This window comes from Podarcis tiliguerta (assembly GCF_965153285.1).
Source record: "Podarcis tiliguerta genome assembly, chromosome: 1".
Classification (NCBI taxonomy): domain Eukaryota; kingdom Metazoa; phylum Chordata; class Lepidosauria; order Squamata; family Lacertidae; genus Podarcis; species Podarcis tiliguerta.
The window spans coordinates 31715944-31739943 of record NC_139534.1 but is presented as its reverse complement, the minus strand read 5'-3'; the positions used below and the strand labels follow the sequence as shown (position 1 = coordinate 31739943).

General features: G+C 40.2%; 1 protein-coding gene across 30 annotated transcripts in view; it reads right to left on the bottom strand.

The window, feature by feature from the left end:
• Positions 1–24000, bottom strand: part of BAZ2B (bromodomain adjacent to zinc finger domain 2B) — a 184301-nt gene that overhangs the window by 63684 nt on the left and 96617 nt on the right. For 17 of the 30 annotated variants that reach the window (XM_083404501.1, XM_083404498.1, XM_083404502.1 and 14 more), the window contains 5 exons: positions 17431–17592; positions 10406–10594; positions 5586–5747; positions 3667–3860; positions 1528–1746 (listed from right to left, as the gene is read on the bottom strand). In XM_083404501.1, coding sequence (XP_083260627.1) covers positions 1528–1746; positions 3667–3860; positions 5586–5747; positions 10406–10594; positions 17431–17590 — 924 coding nt within the window. In that variant the 5' untranslated portion in view covers positions 17591–17592. Of the gene's footprint in view, positions 1–467; positions 643–1527; positions 1747–3666; positions 3861–5585; positions 5748–10405; positions 10595–17430; positions 17593–24000 lie in introns of those variants that run through there. The other 13 variants (XM_083404519.1, XM_083404505.1, XM_083404520.1 and 10 more) reach the window with 3 other exon arrangements.

Below are 24000 nucleotides of genomic sequence, written 5' to 3'. Positions count from 1 at the left end.
AGAAATCTCAAAGCGGCTAACATTCTCCTTTCCCTTCCTCCCCCACAACAAACACTCTGTGAGGTGAGTGGGGCTGAGAGACTTCAGAGAAGTGTGACTAGCCCAAGGTCACCCAGCAAGCTGCATGTGGAGGAGCGGAGACGCGAACCCGGTTCACCAGATTAAGAGTCCACTGCTCTTAACCACTACACCACACTGGAAACAATATGTAGAAAAGTGAGGTACTGGAAACATAGTGAAATAGAAAATAAATATTTATGTGTGCGCGCACACACACACACACACACTTAACACTGAAGATCTAGTCCATAAGGCTTGCTAAATTAGTCCCCAAAGTATACAATACAAACATTGAGACTGCCACTGGCATACTTAGAACAAACAAACATCCACAAAGCATGTGCGCACACACACACACCCAAGACGTACAACTTCTTTACGGTGTAATAAACTTAAAATAACCTTACAGTATATCTTCTTCAGCTTATTTCCTGTAAGGTCCTTTCACTATGTGAAGCTAAGGTTTGGCTGGGAAAGAGAGCTTTGAAAATTCAGTTACTTTTGAATGTATGCTATACTATCAACCTAACGGAACCCTGGGGTTTGCATTCTGGTTACTGGTTACTGGACGGCGTTAACTGCTATGTGAGGAAAAGAGCAGCTGTAAACAGAATCCAGTAGCCATGGCAACACTCAAGAAGACATCTCAACCTTTGCGACACAGATTAATTCATTTGCCTGATGTCTACTTTATATTTTCCCAGTTTACAATAAAATAAAACGGCACTGGGGTTAGCTGCTTCATAGATTACTGGGCAGCTAATCTCTGGTGCCTTAGTTCTATCTTACACCTTTTAATTCCTTTGGTAAACCATTAACAGCCACGGTTAGGATGGCTTGTTTCAGCTGAGGAACTGAAGAAAGATAGTCATTTCCTATCCATGGTTAAAAGGCCTAGAAAGGCTACAGAACTATTATTTTTTATAAAAAAAGGCTTCTTTTTAAGAGGAAAAATAACTGTGGTTGTCTCTAAACCTGCTGTTTATTCTGTAAGAAAAACCATACATACCTAGCTTTTACACATATGTCCACTTAGTTTAAAGCACAGAGAGGATGCCATTGCCAATGCCTGGTAGTGCAGTGTTTTCTGTGTTTCTCTTTTTAGACTTGCTTTGTGGTGTTTTTCTCTTACACTACAACTGCAGTGCCAGCATATTCTGACTGGCTTGGCAAAGCACAATGGAAGCTTTTCAGGGCTACTGTCCCTTTAGTTAGTAGCTTCCTCACCTTTTTCTTTTAAAGCCTCCAGCCAGTGAACCAGTTCAATTAATACATATTATGTTTCAAAAATTCTGAGAAAATCTGACGGTTTTTGCCATGCCTGCATGACAAAACAACAGCAACTTTAAGTGCTGCCAAAATAGGTTTTGCACCAACCAGTTCCTCAGTCAACCATATAGAGACTGGCCTGTAAAAAAAATAAAAAGACTATTCAGTAACATAAGGCAGTTCTTAACATTACCACACCTTGTTCTTATTTTTCTGCTGTGCTTCACTCTCTGAATCAGAGTCATCCTCTTCGCTTTCTTCAGCACTTTGATCTTCCTCTTCCTCCTCTTCCTCCTCTTCATCTTCATCCAAATCATCTGAGTCACTGCTACTAATGCCTTCGCTGGAGGTGTCTGAAGAGGAGCCAGAATCACTTTCACTGTTGCTGGAACTATCTACTGCTTTCTTTCTAGATTTCTAAGAAGAAAGATAAAAGGCTGTGCTTTAAATAATGTTTTAATGATATGAATCACCAGCTTTTACAGATGGCATTGCAATTAATTTCATTCGCTTATTACTTTTCTTTAAAAAAGCAAAGGAGGGAAGCATATTAGTGTCCAGTTCTAAAATGCACTATGAACATAATTAAAAGTCCTTTAAGGTGCACTTCACTTTAGTCAACATGTGCTCACGGACAGAGAGTTGGGCTTGAACCATATGAACTCTGTTCAGGTCCTGCCTCTACCATGATTTCATCATGAAGTACGTGGGAAATTCATTACCCTTCTACTTTAGTTCTCCATCTGTAAAATGGGGATAATTGCGGCCTTATTCTGAAGGAATTGTGAGATGCAAAACAAAACAACTAGCAACTCTGAAGTATTATATAACGGACATTCATGCTGATCTACTGGGCAGCATGATTTTCAAAGGATTTGTCTCAATCAACTAGTTCTTCCAAATGGTAGCTTATCAAATTGGAAGACCATTCTCCTGTTAAGCATAGGGGTACACAACTGTAACTATTTCGATGTCTACATAGCTGCCCTGTCAAATATGAACTAACACTATTACTAGGCATTGTTGTTGTTCTGATGTGTGCTACTGCACAGAGAACTGGGCATATGGAGGAGGCTTCCATGCACAGGTTCTGCTGCTAGATCAGAAGCCCTATACAAATATTGGGTGCAGACACACCATTGTTTTGGACCATGCAGATGTTTAGCACCTATCAGCTGATTAAATTATTGGACACCTGTATTTAACATTCAGTCTAGCACAGTGGTTCTTAACCTGTGGGTCCCCAGATGTTGTTGGACTACCACAACCTGGTCATGCTGGCTAGGAATGATGGGAGTTGTAGTCCAACAACATCTGGGGACCCACAGGTTGAGAAACACCGCGAACCAGACCAAATGTATAGCCTGTTCTTGTTTAGTTGGGAGACTAAGACCCATTAAGTTCAATGTAAACTACTCTCCAAAAAGTGTGCATAGGATTGCAGCCTTTGTCACATCGTTACTACCTAATCAGCATCCAACAGTGACTTTCCTGGTCCTATGTGCCAATAGCAGTATTTGGGCATTTTACTCCCAAGTGGGGTTGAGGAGGACCAAGCCACACCTACTTCATTCAACTTTGGGTGCATTTCCTGCCTTCAGATGACAGGTGAGCCATAGCCCATGTGATCGGCCATCATCCTGGGAGAATACATGTATTACAGTATCAGTCCTGTGTGCTAATAGTCCTATTCAGGCGTTTTACTTATCCAATGCACAAGAGGGGCTGTGCTGAAGAGCCTCACCTTTATGCCATGTGCACTTATTACCCCCTCCTGAAAGTAGGGTGCCTTTGCACATACAGTTGTACACAAAAAGGCTTCCATGCAACCTGGAAGTATGTGCAATCACCTGAAACGTCTAACGTGTTGGATCTTTATTGATACGCTCTCTTCAAGCCTGATCCGGTTCTTCTAACGCTATACATTAAAAGTGTTGCATGCAACTAGTGACCCCCAAAATATGCACATTCCTATCAGCAGACACATCCATCAAGCTTCACAGGGCTGTGTGCATACCTATCTCCTGTAACACTGGCTGTGTACCCAGTTTCCAGTTGCTAGACTAAAGTGAATACAGTGGTACCTCTGGTTATGTACTTAATTCGTTCCAGAGGTCTATTCTTAACCTGAAACCGTTCTTAACCTGAGATACGACTTTAGCTAATGGGGCCTCCTGCTGCCGCGCAATTTCTGTTCTCATCCTGAGGTAAAGTTCTTAACCTGAGGTACTACTTCTGGGTGAGTGGAGTCTGTAACCCGAAGTGTTTGTAACCCGAGGTGTTTGTAACCCGAGGTCCCACTGTAAGACTTAAATTAAGATTCATCACTGTGATTACCTTATCTTTAATCTTGTCAGCTCTGGCATCCAGAATCTGGTTTTTATTTTGTTCTTGGTTACATTTGCGACTTCCCCCCACTACGGTTATAACCTTTGCTTGTCCGGCAGAACTTGCAGTGGTGGTAGATAATACAGACGTGTTGCTGCCCGATACTGAAATGGTACTGTTGCCATTTACTGAACCATTAACACCTTGAAAAAGAAATTTTAAAAGAAAATTGAACTTCAGCAAACATAATATCGAAGTTAAGAGTCGAACAGGTTCGTGCACTAACTGTAATGGTGAGCATTTAAAAGAGGGTTCTGCATACATGTTTGAACACTATTAAGTAAAATAACACAATATGCTCATTCTGGACATGTTTTAAAACATCAAAACTAGTTAAATGGAAACAATCAAGTAACATCAACAGCAATAGCAGGAATTTTGCCAGGAGTTGTTAGGCACATTTTCTACAGCAAACTTCCTTAATCTAAAGGGCAAAGCTGTAAATAGGGGGGAAACAGAAAGGTAATTAAAGAAACATATGCCATCTCTCAAAAAGACCCTTCCTGCAACCACTGAATAGAAAGCTAAATATCTGAATAGCAGAAGGTAAGAAACCCCAAAAATCTACAGTACCTCATCTGAAAATGGTATGAAGCTATTCTATACCGAGTCAGACCATTATAAACTGAGTACTACCATATTTTTCCGCCTATAAGACGCCCCCATGTATAAGACGCCCCCTATTTTGGGGGACTCAGATTTAAGAAAATGGGGCAAACCCTAGTCTTATATATGGAAAAATACGGTATCTTTTTTTACTAACAGCAGTTTCTGAAGGTCTTGAGCAGCGTTTGGATACATGAGACATTTCACATGAGCTGCTGTGGATTAAATCCAGGACTTTACACATATACTGCGTTAATATGCACGTTTTATCCAGTGATACTGGGAAAATCCAACTGTTTCATGGGAACTGTCTGCCTCATGAACCAATAGTCTTATTCAGGGCTTTTTCCCCCCAGACAGAACTGAGTTCCGGCTCCTCAGGTGGGCATCATTGTAATTATAAGAGAACAAGGGAGGCGTTCATGGTGAGTTCCAGCACCTCTTTTCCTACAAAAATAGCACTGACCTATTTCCATCTGTATTAAAAAAAAAAATCACTGTTTTTAAAACACAAAGCGAGAGGATGCACAATGACAGTGCAGTTGAACTAATATGGACAGTTTATCCACAGTGGAAATAATAAACATTTACTTGCTTTTTAAAAAACAAAAACATAGGAGATGATGCACAGTGACACTGCACTGAAATACATCTATACCATACATTTCAAACAGGTGCGCTTTAGTAAAACAAATAGCATATTCTGAAGGCTAACATTCATGGGCATTTTAAAACCCAGCACTTAGAATTATAAACAAATAGGCTTAATGCTTATCTAGTATAATGCCTGAACTGAGATAAAAGGCTTTGGTTTCTAGAGAGAGAGAAGGCTAGCCCCATCCTACAAAAAGAAAAAGAAAAACCTTTTACTTCTCCTCTGCGTTTGCTAATTGCAAGTAACACGCAGGCTGCAGAGATATAAAAAAAGGTTAAGAAGAATAACAGAGCAGGAAGACCTGGTGGCTCCTGATGAAGATCTACACTGCAATATTTCATTAACTGAAACTGGAACAAGAAGGGAGATTTCCCGGCCGCGCAGCTGCTTAAAAAGGGTAAACCATGCTACCCGCCCCCGGCCAACCAGGTCTGCCCGCAACACAGCCGCACCTGGAAGTGGACCAGCCTTGCCTGCAACATGCACATATGATTCAGGTGCATCAGGAATATAAACTTCACAGGGAGAGAGGATCAGCTGTGGCACACCTTATTTACATTGGTGTTTCTGAGGTTACCTTACTTACATTTTATGTTTCACAGCTTACCTTTCTCCAAACTGCCTCGGGTACTTTTTCCGGCAGTCCTTGAATGGAATGAAGTGGAATCATGATTTTGAGCGGGAGGAGCAAACAAAGGAGATATTCCAATAAGGGATGGGAAGAAAGTTGTGCCAGTACGCGAGTGCATGTCTGCATTTCGCCACCATTCTGTACAACCAGAGCAAAGAAAACGAAGAGAGTTATTTGAGGATTTCCCTCTGGACAGTTCCTTACACAGTTCCTGAGCAGATCTGCTGCTGGACATTAATAGTAACCGGAAGTCCTGCCTTTAAAATGCTCAGGTGTTATCATTTTCTGTATTGTTACTTTTTTTAATAAACAGAGTCAAGGCACATCTATCAACTTTGAATTAAATGCAATAAGCAACTTATAATACCGCTTGTGGGCTTCTCCAGACAATCTGTTTTTTTAGCATTCATCCCGATTTTGCTGGTACAAAGCTTATGCAGAAATTGTTGTTGTTGTTAAATAAATTTGTATACCACCTTTTATCCACTTGTTCTGGTTAGCAAAGTTTTGAACCTTGCCTGTAAAACCAGAGCCACATTTTAAACATGACATAGGGATGCGTTTTTTTGACAGCAACCCCCAAGTCATCAGTAATGCACACTAGTATCTTTTTAAATGTTCACATGGAATCAATGTGTGTGTTTGTTTTTTACAAAAGCGTTAGCAGAATAGAACGCTAGTTATTGTTTCGTGATTTAGAAGGAGGACATTATAAAATCTACAGGAATGTGCTCCCTATAACATGTGAGTCAAGTCAATCAGACACAAGTTTCAAAATATCTGAGATGTGCAGAAAAAAGGGGGGAAAGGCAATCCCTTTCCTGGTAAATGAAAAAAAAAACTGATTAACAGAGCTTTCCCTTTAGGGCTGCCTGGGACTTGCAAACAATGATTTTTCTAGAGTGATGTTAGCAGCTTTTGCTATGCAACACAATTTGATACATGTCTACTCAGAAGTAAACCCTATTGAGTTCAGTGGGACTTACTCCCAGGGCAGTGTGTAAATGATTGCAGCCTATGCCGGTTAAAAAAGATGAAAAGATTTTAAAATATACAATCTAAGTTATTTATCTTTTTAAAGTTCTTCCCACTGCTGCTCATTAGCCCAAATCGAGCATTGATTTTGGAACAGGCTTCTAAGGGAAATAACAGTATCTCTATTACCTACCATGATTAAAAATATAAAATGGGCAGAAAACTAGAAAACACCCAGTAGGGAACAATCTACACAGGCAAGTTTGAGGAGCAGATGAGAAGATGTTCTCATCTTAGAAATTGGTCTTGCAAAGATTCCTATGTGCAATTTTGCTTTTTTTATATATAAAAGATAAACTTTAAAAGGAAAGCAGGCAAGCTTAGAGGTGATGCCATTCAAAATCTTTATGTAATCAAGTTTGCTCTAAAATCTCCCTTGCTCCCGGTGCTCTGCAGGAGGGCTTTCTACGGTTCATACATCAAGTTCCTCAGTGAATGAAGACAGAAATTGTGCCAACAACAAGCAGTCTGCCATCATTATACGGAAGCGAAGCTGGAATCCAGCAATTCTAGGCAAGTTAATGGAATTAATTTACACCTAATTTATATCAATGTTTTTGATAGCAGGTTTCAGACTACATATCACTCAGCCTGAAAGGAAGGTAAGAAAAAAGTAGGAAAAGTTGATGGTAGGTAATATAATGTCAGGACTATTATGTTATGGTGGCCACTTACGAATTGCCAAAGAGGAGGGTTAAAAAACAACAACCCAATTTGCATAAAATCTGCATGTACTAATTTATATGTATAGAATTACTCAAATTTAAATAGAACAGCAATGCATCACACCATAGTGGGGAGGCTGTGATCAGGTGGCCTGTGAGTGAGTGTCCTGTTGGGCAGGACTTACGGATGAGCAAAATCAAAGTCCCTGCTCACCCTTTTTAGGGTTCTTGATCTTTACATTGGACCACTCTTCTAATAGAGAACTCTTTCAAATAGAGAGTGGTTCTCTGATGTTGGTTTGTTCTCTGGATGGTCCTCTAGAAGTAGGAGTGGCATTCACTGGTTTCGATCTATACCAGCAGGAATTCTCCCTCCCTGCAACATCCCAAATCTGCTTTATGGGGTTGGGTGAGTGTCCAGAGATGTGGGGAGCACAAAGGGGCTTCTAGGGGGAAGACGGGGAAGGGGAAGTCTTGAGTGAGCAGATGTCTGCTTGAACAATGTTAGACATCAGCCTAGGACATATATTACGCAGAAAATTGCAGACTTGGAAGAGAGCAATGACACAAACACAACAAAAGAGGAAATAACTAAGTGGCACGAAAGTAACCGGTAGTATTGTTTAGGAAAATGAGCAAAGTAAAAATGGGTATGTGAAAAACAGGAACTATCTAGGAGAGCAGGCCAGAGACCAGTGTGCAACAACTCCTTGTGTAGGCAGAACTTCCTACTTGTGTAAGGATTTTCCCACCACCACCACCCCTGCTCACTTTCATCATAGAGATACCTTTAAGGTTAAAGTCATACCCGCACTATGCATTTAAAACTGTAGTTTAGCCCTCACAGAGCTACAATTCTCAGCACCCTTAACAAACTGCGGCTCCCATGTGCATTGAAATGTATGGTATCTATAACTGTATCTCCACTGTATTTGGAGTTTTGTTGGTACCAGAATAACAGCAATGGTATTCCTACTGCTCATGTGGGAACTGTATGTGAGCATCATAGGTCCATAAGGAGCTATGGCATGCCAGTAGTCATGAAATCGCTATTCATGGTGATAACAGATGTGCCACCATGTCTGGGATGTGTCTGAGATGATATTGTACCAACCTGAATGCAGGCAACCTAAATCAGTCTTCATCCATATCCATTACAGTGTGCAATCCTACATGTCTAATCAGAAGGAAGTCCTATCGAGTTAGAAAGGACTCACTTCTTAGTAAAGTGGGTACAGGATTGCAGCCTTACTGATCAAATATAAAATATTGCAATATTATCTACCTTCAAATTGTTTTCATGCTCAAGAGAACTGTACCTTATGAATGAAAAGAAAATCTATATAGACAGGGTGGCCTGTGGCTAGCTAAAACATTCAAAAAGTCTTAGGGGTAAGGTCTGTTGCTCTATAGCGAATTACGAAAGGTCCAATTCCTTAGAGCACCCTAAAATACAAATGCTACTGAAGTATAATCAGTTATTTTCTAGAATGGAAAAGGATTTCTCATCTCTTAGAGCAAGACAGGACTGCTGATTAACTCTCTGAAACAGGATGAGCAAATATGACACAATTCAAGAGCAAAACCTTTTATAGACAAAATTGGGACACTTGACGTAACCAGGGGTGGGGGGAGGAATCAATGAGCTTAGGCACTGTCACAGAAACATCTGCTGTGCTAAAAAGAATTGTAAAAATATGTTTTCATCATTCATGGCATATTCAAGCCACAACCAAGGCACAACTACACTTATGTCCAAATAAATAACAAAACTACAGTGGTACCTCGGGTTAAGTACTTAATTCGTTCTGGAGGTCCGTTCTTAACCTGAAACTGTTCTTAACCTGAAGCACCACTTTAGCTAATAGGGCCTCCTCCTGCTGCTGCTGCTGCCACCGCACGATTTCTGTTCTCATCCTGAAGCAAAGTTCTTAACCCGAGGTACTATTTCTGGGTTAGCAGAGTCTGTAACCTGAAGTGTATGTAACCTGAAGCATCTGTAACCCGAGGTACCACTGTATATGCTATCTTAACTGTGGGGAAAGATTTCTAACAAATGAGGAATACATTATTTTACCACAGTATGCTCATCCTAAATTTTCCATCATAAATGTAAGTGGTACCATCTTTATTCATGTTTACCTGAAGACACTGAGTTCAATGGAGTTTACTCCCAAGTAAGGATGACTGCCAAGTGTGCAAAGGATTGCAGTTCTATTTGTTGTACCCATCTTTGGCATAATCTCTGAGAGCCAACTATCATAAAAGGAAAGCCATACCTAATTTGCATATTTTACTGTAGTTTTCATATTGTTTTCATAAGCATGACAGAAATCAAGCTTCAGTTTCTGCCAGCGTGCACCTATTCTACCAAAAATGTTGTTTATTTTTTTGCTTGTTAATTGTGATGCTAAAACAATCACTCAATAATTATGATTCGGTCCTTGAAAAAAATATTGCACCCTGAGGCCTCTGAAGTACAATGATAACCACCTTTTTATTGTTCTCCTCTCTCTCCCCCCTTTTCCCCTGGTCTTTCTGCCACCACATTTTCAAGCCTATTCCTGAAATCATGAGAGCTAGAGACATGCCTGTATTTTTAAAAATTGGATTCTCAGGCTCTAATAATAATCCGTAAGATAAAAACAAACAAACATGGTGACACTGAAGATAGCTAAATTAAAGCCACCCCACCCATCAAGAGTGTATAATTCTATAAACATGATTTCTTGAAAGTAAACGCTTGAAATCTGAAATGAATGGATACTAGTTTCCAAATATTGTGCCAAGCCTGAATTTTTTTATTACTCTGGAACACTTGAATTGATTTTGACCATTTGGCTCCTGATCAGGCATTTCCAGTTCTGCTTATGTTCATCCAAACTGCCTTTATTAAGACTGAAAACATGGGTTTTTTAAAATTGTTTTTTTAAAACAAACAAACAAACAAACAAACAAACAAACAGTAAAATACAAATTTATTCTTGGGCTGCTATTCTACCCTTAGTAATGGAATATATAAAATTTGCACCTACTTAGGTTAGGAACCTTCACAGTCGCACCTTGCAATTAGTATTTCTTGTAATGAGTGCTTACCTGGAAAAGGTGCTAGTTGGGGATGTGCTGCTAAGGCTGTGGGTGTACCAAGTGTCCCCAAGCCACCAAATTCTGTATGCCCTGAGCTGGCTGTATGTAGACCAAAGACTGGGTGGCTGACCATTGGGAAGGCACTCGACACTGTGGACAGGTTACACGGTTGATCCCCAGCTGTTCTGAATAAATGTCCTGAAGGGGGAAATGCAACATATGAAAACACACTACAAAGACACACACATTCTGCTCTTGTGACATTCTTCCAAATATATCGGGTGGTATTCAACTAAGTTTCACTCAGGCCAGGTCCACTGAAATGAATGGTCTTAATTTAGGCGTGTTCACAAATTCTAATGGCCCAACTCCGAGCAAAACTACTACCCATCATATTAATTGTTCTCCTCTTCTTAAAAGAGAAGCTTTCGTTGATTTTTTCAAATATTTATTATCTGACCTGATCTGAGTACAAAAGAAAACTCAAGTTGCCTTCCAACTAAAGGGATCATAATAATTTTGACATGGTTAAGGTGCTATATTCTTTTCGTGTACCTGCGAAGGATTAAGTGCTAGATCTTTCTATAGTTAGAAAATACACAAAGAGGAGCTTTCTTCTCCCATTAACTAACATACAAATCTTTTATTTTACCTCAGTGGGACAATCCAAATAATGGCATCTTCTCCTAAACAGAAAATAAATCTGAAGCAAATGACAAAGCGATGCATTGTTAGAGCCACTATTTTTGCTCGCACACTCAAAACATCTATTGTGTTTAAAGCAGAATTAAAGCAATTTAATGTTGATGCACAAAATATTCCATTCATTTTTTTAATAGTGATTCTGCATGTCAGTTGCTGGGGAACTAGCAGAAGAAGAGGACTGTTGCCCTCAGTCCTCTGGTTGGCTACTGTGTGGGAAACGGTGGTTGCCCTCAGTAGCATCTGGTTGGCTACTGTGTGGGAAACGGTGGTAGACCAGATAGAACTAATTCAGCAGAATTCTTTTTAGATTATTGAGTATCAGACTTGGACCAGGAAGACTTGAATTCCAATCCCACTCTGCCTCAAAGCTCATTAGGTCGCCTTGGATCTGTCAATATTTCTCACCCAACATATCTCACAGGTTATGAGGAAGAGGTCAATGAGGAAGAGGTCACTTGATAGATAGTAGGTATGAAGAGCGATTCTATTTTTGTTTGCATTTTAATGAGAAATTACATATTTTACACTTCTCATACTAATAGGCAAACCAATACACAGCTTTCCTTCAAAATTTGTACTTCTCCAAATTTTGCGAAGCAGTTCTCCAATTAAAAGTCATATTTTAGTGAAAATAACATTGAAAATGTATTTTATTGGGGAATATTGCTTGAAAAATATGTGTAGTAGCCAAAACGGCATACAATAATGTGTCTATTAGGAGTACTGAACTTAAGACTGACAAAAGAAGAAACTGAACTGCCAGATTCATCCATCCCTCTTGCTTCTCCCTCTCCCCACTTTTCAGCTGCTGTTTCTATTATGCTGAGGGATAATTCTTGTGATGTTTATAACTGATCACTAGGTGGTACTATTTGCATCCTCAGAGCATTTGCACATAGAACAAATCCCTTTACTTCCAAACATCCTTTACTCTTTTGTTTTAATTGCCCATGCATGGTAAAGACAGGGGGAACACTGCAGTTATCAGAAGAAACACTAGCGTTGTCCCATTTTCCAAGAAGAGAAAGAAGTCATGTTGTGAGCTCCACCTAAGTGGCCTAGAACTTCTGGCGTTACTTAAGTGACACAGGAAGAGCAGTAAAACAGCAGTTGCACATTGCAAACGTCAGAAGCGATGCAAGGAAAGCCATCTAGGGGAAAGGCAAAGGAAAGCGTATTTGCACATGAATTAAGGGAAGTAAGTGCAAACAGCCACAAACAGGCCACTTATAATTGGTGTTGGCTGCCTCTATAGGGCAAGTCATTAATCTGGGCTAACTCAGAATGCAGAGAAGTCTTCTGTCCCCATGGCCCTTCAAACCAACACTTCTGTGAGACTGTGGCCTGACGCTAGCTTCTTTCTACACTGGATCACTAAAAACCCAAAATTTGCTTAAGTAAAGATAATTGCAACAATAAATCAATTTAAACCAGACTTGCCAGGGTCAGTGTCCATGTGTATCAGAGCTCTACTATGACAGAATATGGTGTGAGTTAGACATGCTTATATGTTATTGCACATTTTGTGTCGAACACCAGCCCTCTCAACATCGAGGGGCACCAACAGTAATTTCCAGATATATTTTGTCCATTACCATTAGACTGAGTGCAACAATTTTCTCAGGCAGCAGATGATGGGAAGCAACAGTGGCAGACCTCTGAGCTTTTTCTCCTAAGCCACTTGGTCATTCCCGTCTGTTGGAGATCTGAGCCCTGTGTGCCACAGCTATGTGGACTGACCTTGTATTCAGTGTAAGCCCAGCAGGTCTGTTGGTAAATTAGCTCTAACTACTCCAGGGTGAACTCATTATGCAGACGCTTTAGCCTTATGCTTAACAGAACCATATTTATAAATCCAAATTTGAACTACTGTACATGAAGAGGCAAAGGCATCAAAGCGATCGTGCAAACAAGCACTGAAATCATTTTAAATTCAAACAGTAATTTTAGGATGAGCCAAGTCAGAATATTGAGCACAATTTTGCTACACTTGCAAAGACTCATAAAAATAACACTCTGTAACATGAAAACATTACAATCAGGCTCTTGAAAACATTTTTCCAGGATATGCAAGCAAGAACCAAAGATATTAATTTTAAAATATGTGTTTTAAGAAAACATAAGAAATACGTTCAAAAAGGAATGTGTTTCTGGCTTGTCCTCAAAGCAAGTCATATGACAGCACGGTGAATTATACCGATTCTCTCCTTTCCTCCGACTCATTATCTTTTTGTTTCCTGATACATTAATATTCTGGCTGGAGATGAATATTTGTATTTCCTTTCATTTTTCGGTTTTAGTTTTCGTTCCCGTTTAAAGGTGCCAGCTTTCTGCATGCATGTTTTGCATAATGAAATTTAATACAAAACTACATTGCTTAAGACTCTTGACTTACATTATAATAGGTTGAATATTTTTCAGCAAAGCTTTTGAAATTCTACTAGCCGGTACATAGATAAATGATTGAAAGTATTACCCAAAAGGCCAGCATCCATTTCGACAGTGCTGGTGTCTTAGTAACAAGGAACGATAAAGGCAAATGCCTTTATTAATATTAATGAATTTTGTGCTGCACTATAATAAGCCTTTTCAAAAGAACTAAAAGGGATAAATACTTAACTAATGCCTTAAACATAAAACATTGGTGAACAAAATCCTTTGCAAAGCAAGAGAGGCACAAATTTGATCATCTAGATTTCACACACACACCCATCCCACTGCACCCCAGTAGTTGCACATTTAAGATACTGGAGATATGCAGACATTCTCTTTTCCAAGGGCTTCAGAAGGCAATTCTCATAACCACATAAAGGAGAGAAAGTGATACCTTTTACTGAGGTTACCTTTTAGTTTATGGGAGTGAAAGCTTCATTCCTATGATTCTTCTCATTATCTGATTTGCACATAGAAATAGCACCCAAAAACCATGACTGTTGTTTTCCCTAAAAACACTGATCTTTGAACAGCTTGTTGTAACATGCCTCTCAATATTAGAAGCGTAAAATTCACAGTAGTGGCAAATGTGCCTTCTGTGCTTTAAAAAAAATATTGAGAAGAAAGCCTAATCATCAGGAGTGACTGCAGATCAAATAAACATCTATTTTAATTAACATTTGTAGTAATTGGGTATCAATATTTAAAAGCTATAAATAAAAAAGAGGGGTAAGCATGAAAAAGACTTACATCAACATGCATGTACTAATACAGTGAAGGGTAAAATGTGTGCTCTGGTTGTAGAAAGTCTAGGTATATGTATTATATTAAGTCCAAGCATACATTGAAGGAAATATATGCACCTCACTTTTCAAAACATCAGCCATGAAATAACATGTACAAATTCAGAGCTGGGGTCTAGATGAGAACATAGGAAGAGTTGGATGAATCAGGCCCATCTAGTTCAGCACCCAATTCTCAGTAGCCAACAAGATGCCTATGGAAAGCTTACAAGCAGGACACGAATACAACAATACTCTGCACTCATCTACGATTCCCAGCAACTGGTATTTGGAGTATAAAGCCTCTGACAGTGGAGGCAGAGCACAGCCATTGTGCCTAGCCAAGGCTGATAGCCTGGTCCTCCATGAATTTGCTTAATCCTCTATTAAAGCCATCCAAGTTGGTAGTCACTGCCTCCTGTGGGAGCGAGTTCTATGAGAGCAATAGTCTTAATATAAGTGTTTGAATTTGGCTGATTATTGGATTTGAGTTTACAACACGACTGTAAACAAAGTTGTGTACTAGGTAGTAAGTCACTTTCATTTAATTTCATCTTAAGTTAAAGTTCATGCATTCTGCTCCTGCGGGTAGCTATCCAATGCATGAAGGGTCTTCCAAGAAATGACCTTCTAGCCCTTTCACATGACAATGTGCTATGCCCCAGCCAGTACAGATGTATATGTGGAGGGCTCCGTCCATGAGGACACGAACACTGGCCAATCACAAAGGCATGCAGACTGATAGCTGATTGTGCATCAGTCAAGGGAGACATGCCATCACATGCATTGGAACCTGGAGGACAGGGCTAGCTGGATGCATCCAATGAAGCCCATTCATACACTCTGTAGCCGCAGGTACCAAACACCCAAGCAGTTCCAACTAAATATGCTCAGAACCTTGATGTAAGGTCAGAAAGTTCATCCAACCAACAGATTTCATTGTACAGTGGTACCTCTGTTTACAAACTTAATTAGTTCTGGAGATCAGTTCTTAACCTGAAATTGTTCTTAACCTTAGCTAATGGGGCCTCCCGCTGCCGCTGCACCGCTGCCACGCGATTTCTGTTCTCATCCTGAGGTAAAGTTCTTAACCCAAGGTAATACTTCCGGGTTAGCGGAGACTGTAACCCAAAGTGTTTGGAACCCAAGGTGTTTGTAACCCGAGGTACCACTGTATAACTAATGCTCTGAACCATGTAACCATATTTCCACATAGGGACTTGTTCAAACGTAATGCCAAACTATGGTTTGGCACTATGTGAACCTTCTCCTCCTCTTTCCCTCCTTCATGCATGTTGAATCTCTCCCTCCTTTTCTTTTTAGTACAGGGATCTGAACTCAGGTGCCCATTTTAGATGTCATTATGTTTACACATTTAGAGGTTGTGTATATGCCAACCTGTAATTCAGGATAACACCTATCTGATGAAATGGACTGCACTGTATGGAGGTTTATGTCATAATACATTTCTTAACCCTTTGTTCCATTTGTAGGAGGGTCTTACAAGCATATCCCCAGTAATTACTTATAGCATAAACTTTGATACAGCCCTCAGGGACGTGCCACTGAACTGAACTGTATGGGAATACTCAAAAGACTACTCTTGAGTAACTGGCTCCTGATTCAAAAAGGTAATGGTTTAAAAATACAACAGAAAATATATGTGTAACATAATTACTGTGCTCAAATTACACCCATTTGAAAAAGTATTTTTTCCAAAATCTCACTGTACAGTTATAGCTGATTTCAAAGTACCCACAAATAACATATTATCTGTAATACAATCTCTCTGGCACAACACCCTGGGTTCTAGCCTGGGCTCAGTCTCTGCCTTGGGATTTGTGTGGCAGAATTACTGAAGTTTATTACAAGCTTGCTTAATAGACTATTGATTACTGCAAAGAAAATAATTATATTGAACTGGAGGAAACCTGAGCCTCTCTAATTGCAAGCCGAGATGAAGGTGTTTGTGACTTTATATCACAGAAAACAATAGCTGCTAATACTGTAAAAGATAAATGGTGAATTATCTAAGTAGATGTTTTTCTCCTGTACTTTGCACACACTGAGATTGGTAAACTAACAAATTATCATGTGCGTCTCAGAGGTCACGTGAACAATGAGACTGGGAGTTTAAAAGAAAGGTAAGGATGCAATTGTGTTCATATTGGAGTATCTAGTAAATTTAGCATTTACTAGATGTTATTGAACCATGCAGAGGGAACAGCAATTGCATAAGTGTTGCTGTGGGATAACAGCAATGAAGCACTGGTGTGCTAATGTTTTGCTCTTGTTCAAAGACCTAACCATACATCTGAGAACATTCTATGTAACACTGGTCTTGCCCACTGTGTTATGCAATTAATCAGCAATTAAACACAAAATTCAAATTCACCCATCACAGGCGCAATGCAGCCCAATTCAGGAGTTCAATCCGAGTGATTAAGAACAGTGTGAAACAGGGGCATGTGGTTGACCAGTTGGTCACATCCCTGCCAGCCCTCCCTCTGCCATCCATCCATTGCACCTGGACTACATCCAGGTGTAGTCTTTGCGTGTACAGCATTAGACAGGCAACCATATCAGTTTCCTGTTACTCCATGGGGCAAATATACAGCACCTCCCCTCTTTTTTTGTAAGCTCTTCTCATCAAGCAAAAGTTCCATTGTTCTTTTAGCATTTACTCAGTTTCCAAACATGCAAACAGGGGTGTCTTGCCCATAGAGGGTGCCAGGGAAGAGGGAGAGGCTGGACCCTCACCCGCCTCCGCCATGCTGCTCCGAAGCAGCGCCGCACCCAGAGCGTCCGTCTGCCATGGCCACAGCGGCACGAAGCAGCCAGCTGAGCCGGGAGGTGCCGTGTCCAGCCTCTGCCTCTTCCCCGCCAGAGGAGCTGCCCTCCAGCTGTTGCCTGCCTCCTCCAGCCCCACCACCAGCACCGTCCTCCCTAAAAAACTCTGGGAAATGGGGGGGGGGGAGCCGGAGGGAGCTTTGCACCACGGTGCCGGATATGCTTAAGACAGCCCTGCATGCAAAAGTCCTGAAATAATCTTTTAGGACAACATTGACCCAAGCAAACCACATTGTAAAAAAGGAATTGGTAAGGCATATTCACCACAGGTGTTGATTGTGGAGCTAAGTGAGGCAGCTCCAGAGGAAAGGCTACCTTTGGAAACTGCTGAAACAACAGAAGAGGATGAAGATGCTGGAGACGACGTCGCTGTAGTAGAGGAAGCTGATGCTGCTGTTGATGTTAACCGCTCTCCAGACTCCATATCTATAATAAAGAGGACACATTATTATTTAATTTCTTCTTCTTTTCTCCTTTGGCGATCACTCATAGCTGAGTAAGATTGTCTTCCATGAACACAGTGTTAACAGTGTGACTGCGGAGGCCAATTCTGGATATTTAATTTACATACCACTTGATACTGAAATAATCTCCTGAGCAGTTTACGAAGTATAAAAACTTGTTACACAGAATAGGGATGGGAGAAAACTAAACCCACTTAATGTTTAAAGACAAACTGAGGTAATTCACACATTCTGAAAGCATATGAGAACGAAAACACAGCCATCCTTCGAAATCACGCTTCTCTGAATTTTGTGGTGCAGTTCTCTGGCCAAGTAATATGCACAAGAAAACATATACTGTAGTAAAGTTTGCATAAAAATGCATATATTAGATTAAGGAACGTACCAAAATTAGGCAAAAATTCCACTAAAAATGTGCATATTAGGACATATTTGCATTAAAATACTAATGAATTTTCATGAGGAATTTTTTAAAAAAGAAAATGCAAACAGATGTCAAAATGTGGTCTTTGTGGGGGGGAGGGAATGACAAACCAAGATAAAACTGAAACTGACAAATCTGCCTATCCTTAACACAGATTCTATTTCACCTGATAATAAGTCTACAAATGATCAAAAGTGCTGTCTGTAAGAGACATGTTCATAAATTAAAAGCACTGCACATGTAATAGGCTACTGCAAATGCAAGACTGGCACTTGAGGTTGGCACTGCTGGGCACTTGCTAACCTCCACATTCTAGCAGGGGCTCCATTGATGAACCCTAGAGGTTCATAGCCCTGCTGCTGCTGCTGTTCACCTAGCCTCTCTGTGACAGCGGAGAGAAGGGGCAGCAGACTCCACTTGCCTCATCTTTCTGGGTGGCAATGCAGGCTGAGCCCAGAGGAGAAGGGAATTGAGCAAATAAGGGTGACAGTGGTGAGTTTGGGCACTGAGAGTAACATGCCCAAGGGCCCTTTAAAGCCTACAACTGACACTGTGCAGATGTGAAAATGATGGAAATTATCCATTTTCTAGAAGTCCCAGTTGCAAGTATGGCTCTGGTTACTTATCATTACAGTCGTACCTTGGAAGTCCAATGGAATCTGTTCCGGAAATCCGTTCAACTTCCAAAAGATGAAAGTCCCAATGGACGTTTGGGTTCCAAAGAACGTTCGCAAACCAGAACACTCACTTCCAGGTTTGCGGTATTTGGGAACCAAAACGTCCGAGTACCAAGGCGTTCAGGATCCAAGGTACGACTGTATTTTAAATCTATAAATAAGGTCTATCAGGAAAAAGAGGATAAATTCTCTTGTATTTGATGACAGGTTGCAACATCTTATTTTTATTATAGTTTCCTCTATGATGATGAACATTGGGTTGTTTTGTTATGCTGCCTGTGACCTTGGGTGGGGTTTGAAGAGAGTCCATAATCTCAACTAGCCCCCTATTTCTGTGACGACAGATTAAAAAGCAAAAATTTCATACAATTATACTAGTACTATTTGGACATGGCACACTCCATTCAAAAATGGTTTATACTTCACTGACAGGGTCCATTTGACACAAACAGGTAAACAGAATTCATTTCTACATGTGACTTGTTTACAAAGGTGAATCTGGGATCTCCCCACATATTGCTGGTACTATTTGGACATGGCACACTCCATTCAAAAATGGTTTATGCGTCACTGACATTTGACACAAACAGGTAAACAGAATTCATTTCTACATGTGACTTGTTTACAAAGGTGAATGTGGGATTTCCCCACATATTACAATGGATCATGGCACTATTGTTTGTACTACAATCTGCTACCAGGGGACGGGGAAGACTCAACAACCCTTGCAAGATCAGGGGCTCTCAGATGCCTCTCTAATTCTGGGATAAGTGATCCTATAAACAGCAATAAGATTGCTATGCGTGCTGGAGGAAGCCCACATTTATAAAGAGAAACAAAAGGACTTGAACATACTTCAAAACACATATTTCCTATGCAAATTATTATTTCGCTGCAGAGGGGGAAAAGCTAATGTTATACAAATGTGCTTGAGAAAAACCATGCATTTATATTATCAGCAGTGCTCAACATTTTAAAGTTTCTACTAAAGACATATCTGCAGAAATCACTGGAGTGCCGCTTTGATGGATTTATTTACAATACTTAGAACGTAGGCCTGTGATTCTGCTGAATATATTAGCACTTCCTTTCTGTTTAATAAAATAAGAATGTTTCAGAAATTGTGCCGCCACTTTTCCTGTTCCATGTTGGCAACTTGCTAATTATTCAATCGTCTAAAAATATTCTGTATGAAATTATATAGTCGACTGACCTTTGATATACACAGTAGCCCACTTCACACATTATGATTAAGTAAACAGACTGGTGCGGGGGGGGGGGGGGGAGTGTGTGCTTGTTCAACTCTCACCATCACCATTACCATTGTCTTACTTATGGATCCACATGTGCTTTAGAACTATGGAAAACCATGGAAAGCCTCCATGACAGAACAGTGGCAGGGCAGATCTAACACATTTGTGCTCACTACCCCTCTTAGATGTTTACTTAATTCATCATCATAATGCCTGAAGATTCTGTCGGATGGACTGAACTGAAGCACAGGTCGCAACGAGTAAAACCCATCACCAGAAAAATACCAAAAGATCACAGAAATATATACACATAAATAACCTGGAAGGAATATTACTTCAAGCAATATGTTGCTTTTTTAGGGGAAAGAGAAATTAAAAATAAAAGAGTGTTTTAACTGTGAAAAGAATTCTGGTTACATTCAGCTCAATGTCTGATAGGGGCGAGCCAGCAGTAAATCATATGAAGTAAGTGGGGTTAACTCTTTATTACAAAAAATAGGATCTGCACAAGTGTTTCAAGCCTAATAAGCACAGGTAAAGGTAAAGGACCTCTGGACGGTTATGTCCAGTCAAAGGCAACTATGGGGTTGCAGTGTTCATCTCGCTTTCAGGCCAAGGGAGCTGCCGTTTATCAACAGACAAATATCCGGGTTGTGTGGCCAGCATGACTAAACCACTACTGGCGCACGGAGGACCCTGACAAGTGCCGGAGCACAGAGAAACACTGTTTACCTTCCCACTGCAGCAGTACCTATTTATCTACTTGCACTGGCATACTTTTGAACTGCTATGTTGGAAGGAGCTGGGACAGAGCAATTGGAGCTCACCCCGTCATGGGGATTCAAACCGCCAACCTTCCGATCAGCAAGCCCAAGGAGCTCAGTAGGTCTTGCTCCCATGAAGCAGCTGTCTAAATCCCCTCCTTTTCAGGGTTTCCCCCAGGCAATCTGAGACTGCACCTGCATGAAGCTAACTTCTCTTCCGCTCTCTTCATGCCTCTCCTGGTTCTGGGAGACTGGGAGGAGGGGAGCTTGTCACAGCTGGAGGGGGGGCTTCCGTGCTTCTTCACCACCCTGCGTCCACTCTGTTACTTCAGCACCCCCCTCCAGTCTTCTCCCTCTGACCACTCATTGTTGTCCCTAGCTCTAGTTCTGAGCCTTCTTCTTTTGGGGCTTGTTCCTCCCACCATTCCTCTGTGTCCAACCTGTCCATGTCCATGTCTCTGCTTCAGTTAAAGTAAGTTTACATGATATAAGTCTATCCTGCTATATCCACTTTCTTGGAAGGAATCTCCACTGAATAACCAACCATGTAAAGGATTTCACTCTTAGTTACTCATGAATTTGTCTCATTGGTTTCAGTGGGCCTGAGCCATGACTACATTTAGCTGGCTTGCTGGCCAATTTCTTTAGCATTATTGAATGAACACATTGACATTATCATGGACTAATATTAATTAAATATAGAAACCCCAACCCAAAGCCACAAGCATGGTGGGATGTGCATGTGGTAAAAGGATACGCTAGGTACTAAAATAAACATTTATCCCATTATCCCAGCTGATATTTATTCCTTTCCAACACTCCTATCAGTGCACATCAGCATAACCATAATGCTGCAACCTAGACAATAAAACCACTTGCAATATTTTCACCCAATATAATTTGTGACATGATATTTTATAAAATGTCTCAAAAATGCAAGAAGTTTAGAATATTATGGGCAACCGTAGTATTAATATTTTTAGTATGCAACAGATTTGGCAGAAATTACTTTTTCCTTTTTTTCAGAGGGGAAATGGGAGATAATGGGATGGACACTGGGAAACGTTAAGGCTAGCATTTATATAGAGGGGGAGAAATCAACAGAGAAAAAACATCCTGTTCTTTATATAGTTGAATTATAAATGCGGTTGTTTATTTTTTTAAAAATACCCCTGCTAATTTTCAGAGAAACTAAAGGTAGTTTACAATCCAAAACAGAAAAACAATAATAAAATATATAAAACCATCCCCATTAAAATCACAAATATTGACATCAAATCTACGGCTGCAAAACAAAATCCAAAACAGCCATCAAAATTAAGACATCAAAGGAAACATGTCAAAGTAAATGTTGATCAATGTAACTATAATACTGACATGACACTGAGGCTTTATCCAAGTGTGTTCCGAGAGACATCAGAATTTTGTTTTTAACTTAAGACTAAACCTTAATTGTACCCAGTTAGTTCATTACTCTAAACTGTAGCAGATGGCTGACATTGTAAGAGATAATCCCTGAAAGAGTCATTAGTGAGGATCAGCAATAATTAGACTGCAACCCCAAAGGTTCACAAGAAAGAATAAAAAAAAGTATCAATATATGGATGAAAAGCAACAAGTGCTTATTACATTTTTGTTCTTCTGCCAATGCCAATGGCACTGGCACGTAGGCCTGCATACAATTAAATAACCTTGTTAAAGCTAAAACACGCTTTACATAATATAAGGACTTCCCTTCCTCTCCCTCTACATCCAAGTTCCATCATCTTTGCTCTGGCATGGATGGAAGTTTCTCTTCACCTCACTTAGTGATGGGGGAAGTGTTTTTTCAAGGGACACGGGACCCCAGCTGAACTAAAAAGAATGAACTGTGTGCAGCTTTCAAAACAGCTACCCAAAGTATTCTAACTGCCGTATGAATATTTTAAAGGCTAACTGAAACACACTCAAGCAAACCAATAAATAAATGATGTATTTCATAAAACCAGCATTCCAATCAAATTAAAAACTGCATATTCTAGAGCAAGATGACTGCATTAAGTTCCAACATCACCATTTTTGCTTTCTCATGTCAAGCATACTAGAAAGTGTTGGCTTACTCTGTATTGTGAAGTGCATCTCACAGAACTGGCTTCATCCGTATTTCTATCATGTAGTTTTAATTTTCTCAATGTATGAATTTTTAATTGTTTTAATTTTTAATTGTTTTAATTGTTTCAAAAAACAATTCTGTTTTCAGCAGCTTCTATTTTTATCTGTAAGCCGCCTTGAGTGCCATCAGGGAAATAGGTGAAGTATAAATAAAGAAGAAGAAGAGGAGGAGGAGGAGGAGGAGGAAGAAGAAGAAGAAGTAGTATGATTTTCTAATTACTCCCTGTATTACAGGTTCTTGGCTGGAATATGTTGGCCACTGGAGAGAACTGGTCCCATTTATCTACATTGACAAATGGTCTGCAACATAAGTTAGCATATTCTCCCTCTGTATGTGCTTAGGGTAATTGAAGTGATCAATATGAATATGTGCCCAAAATTGCTTTGTATCCTTTGCATGTGGTCCTCAAAAGGTTTTCCATACACACATACACATACAGTACACCTCTCTCACATCTCCTGAAACGTTTTTGGGTGACTGAAGGTATGAGATTGCTATAAACATATCGTAAGGTGGTTCAGATTCACAGACTTGTCTTATACTCCAGTTTGTGTAGAGACTGAGTAATCATAGCTATGTCTTCCAGCAGCCTCTATATTCTTTTCCATATCACAAAAGGTATCTGAGAAAGATTTGCAATTTAGTTTTAAAAGGTGCCTTTTAAATAAAGAATCCTAATTTATCACCATTTCCAATTGCTTGTTACCATATATGCTGCCGCATCAGGTTTTTGTTTTGTCTGCCTCATACTCCTCTTCCCGCCCCCCCCCCCCCGCTCATATTCCAGGCAAGCACATTCAGCAGTGCCAAAATTAGGAACCGGTCCTTCCGCTCTGTAAGATTTTACTAAAGGTAGTTACACAAAGACGGGTTGGATCAAGCATTAGCAGTACTTTTATATCATGCCCATGTCCATGATTGTGAATTGTGATGCAGCAATGAATATTTTTCAGCACTAGAAGAATTGGGGTGGGAGAGGCAGGATGATTAGAAAGGCGAAACCTCTGGAGAAATATGAGCTAAATGTCACAACACATCTCTACCCTTGCACAATAGACCCTGACTCTCAGGCTCATGCTGCTGTCTTCTGAGAACAAGAA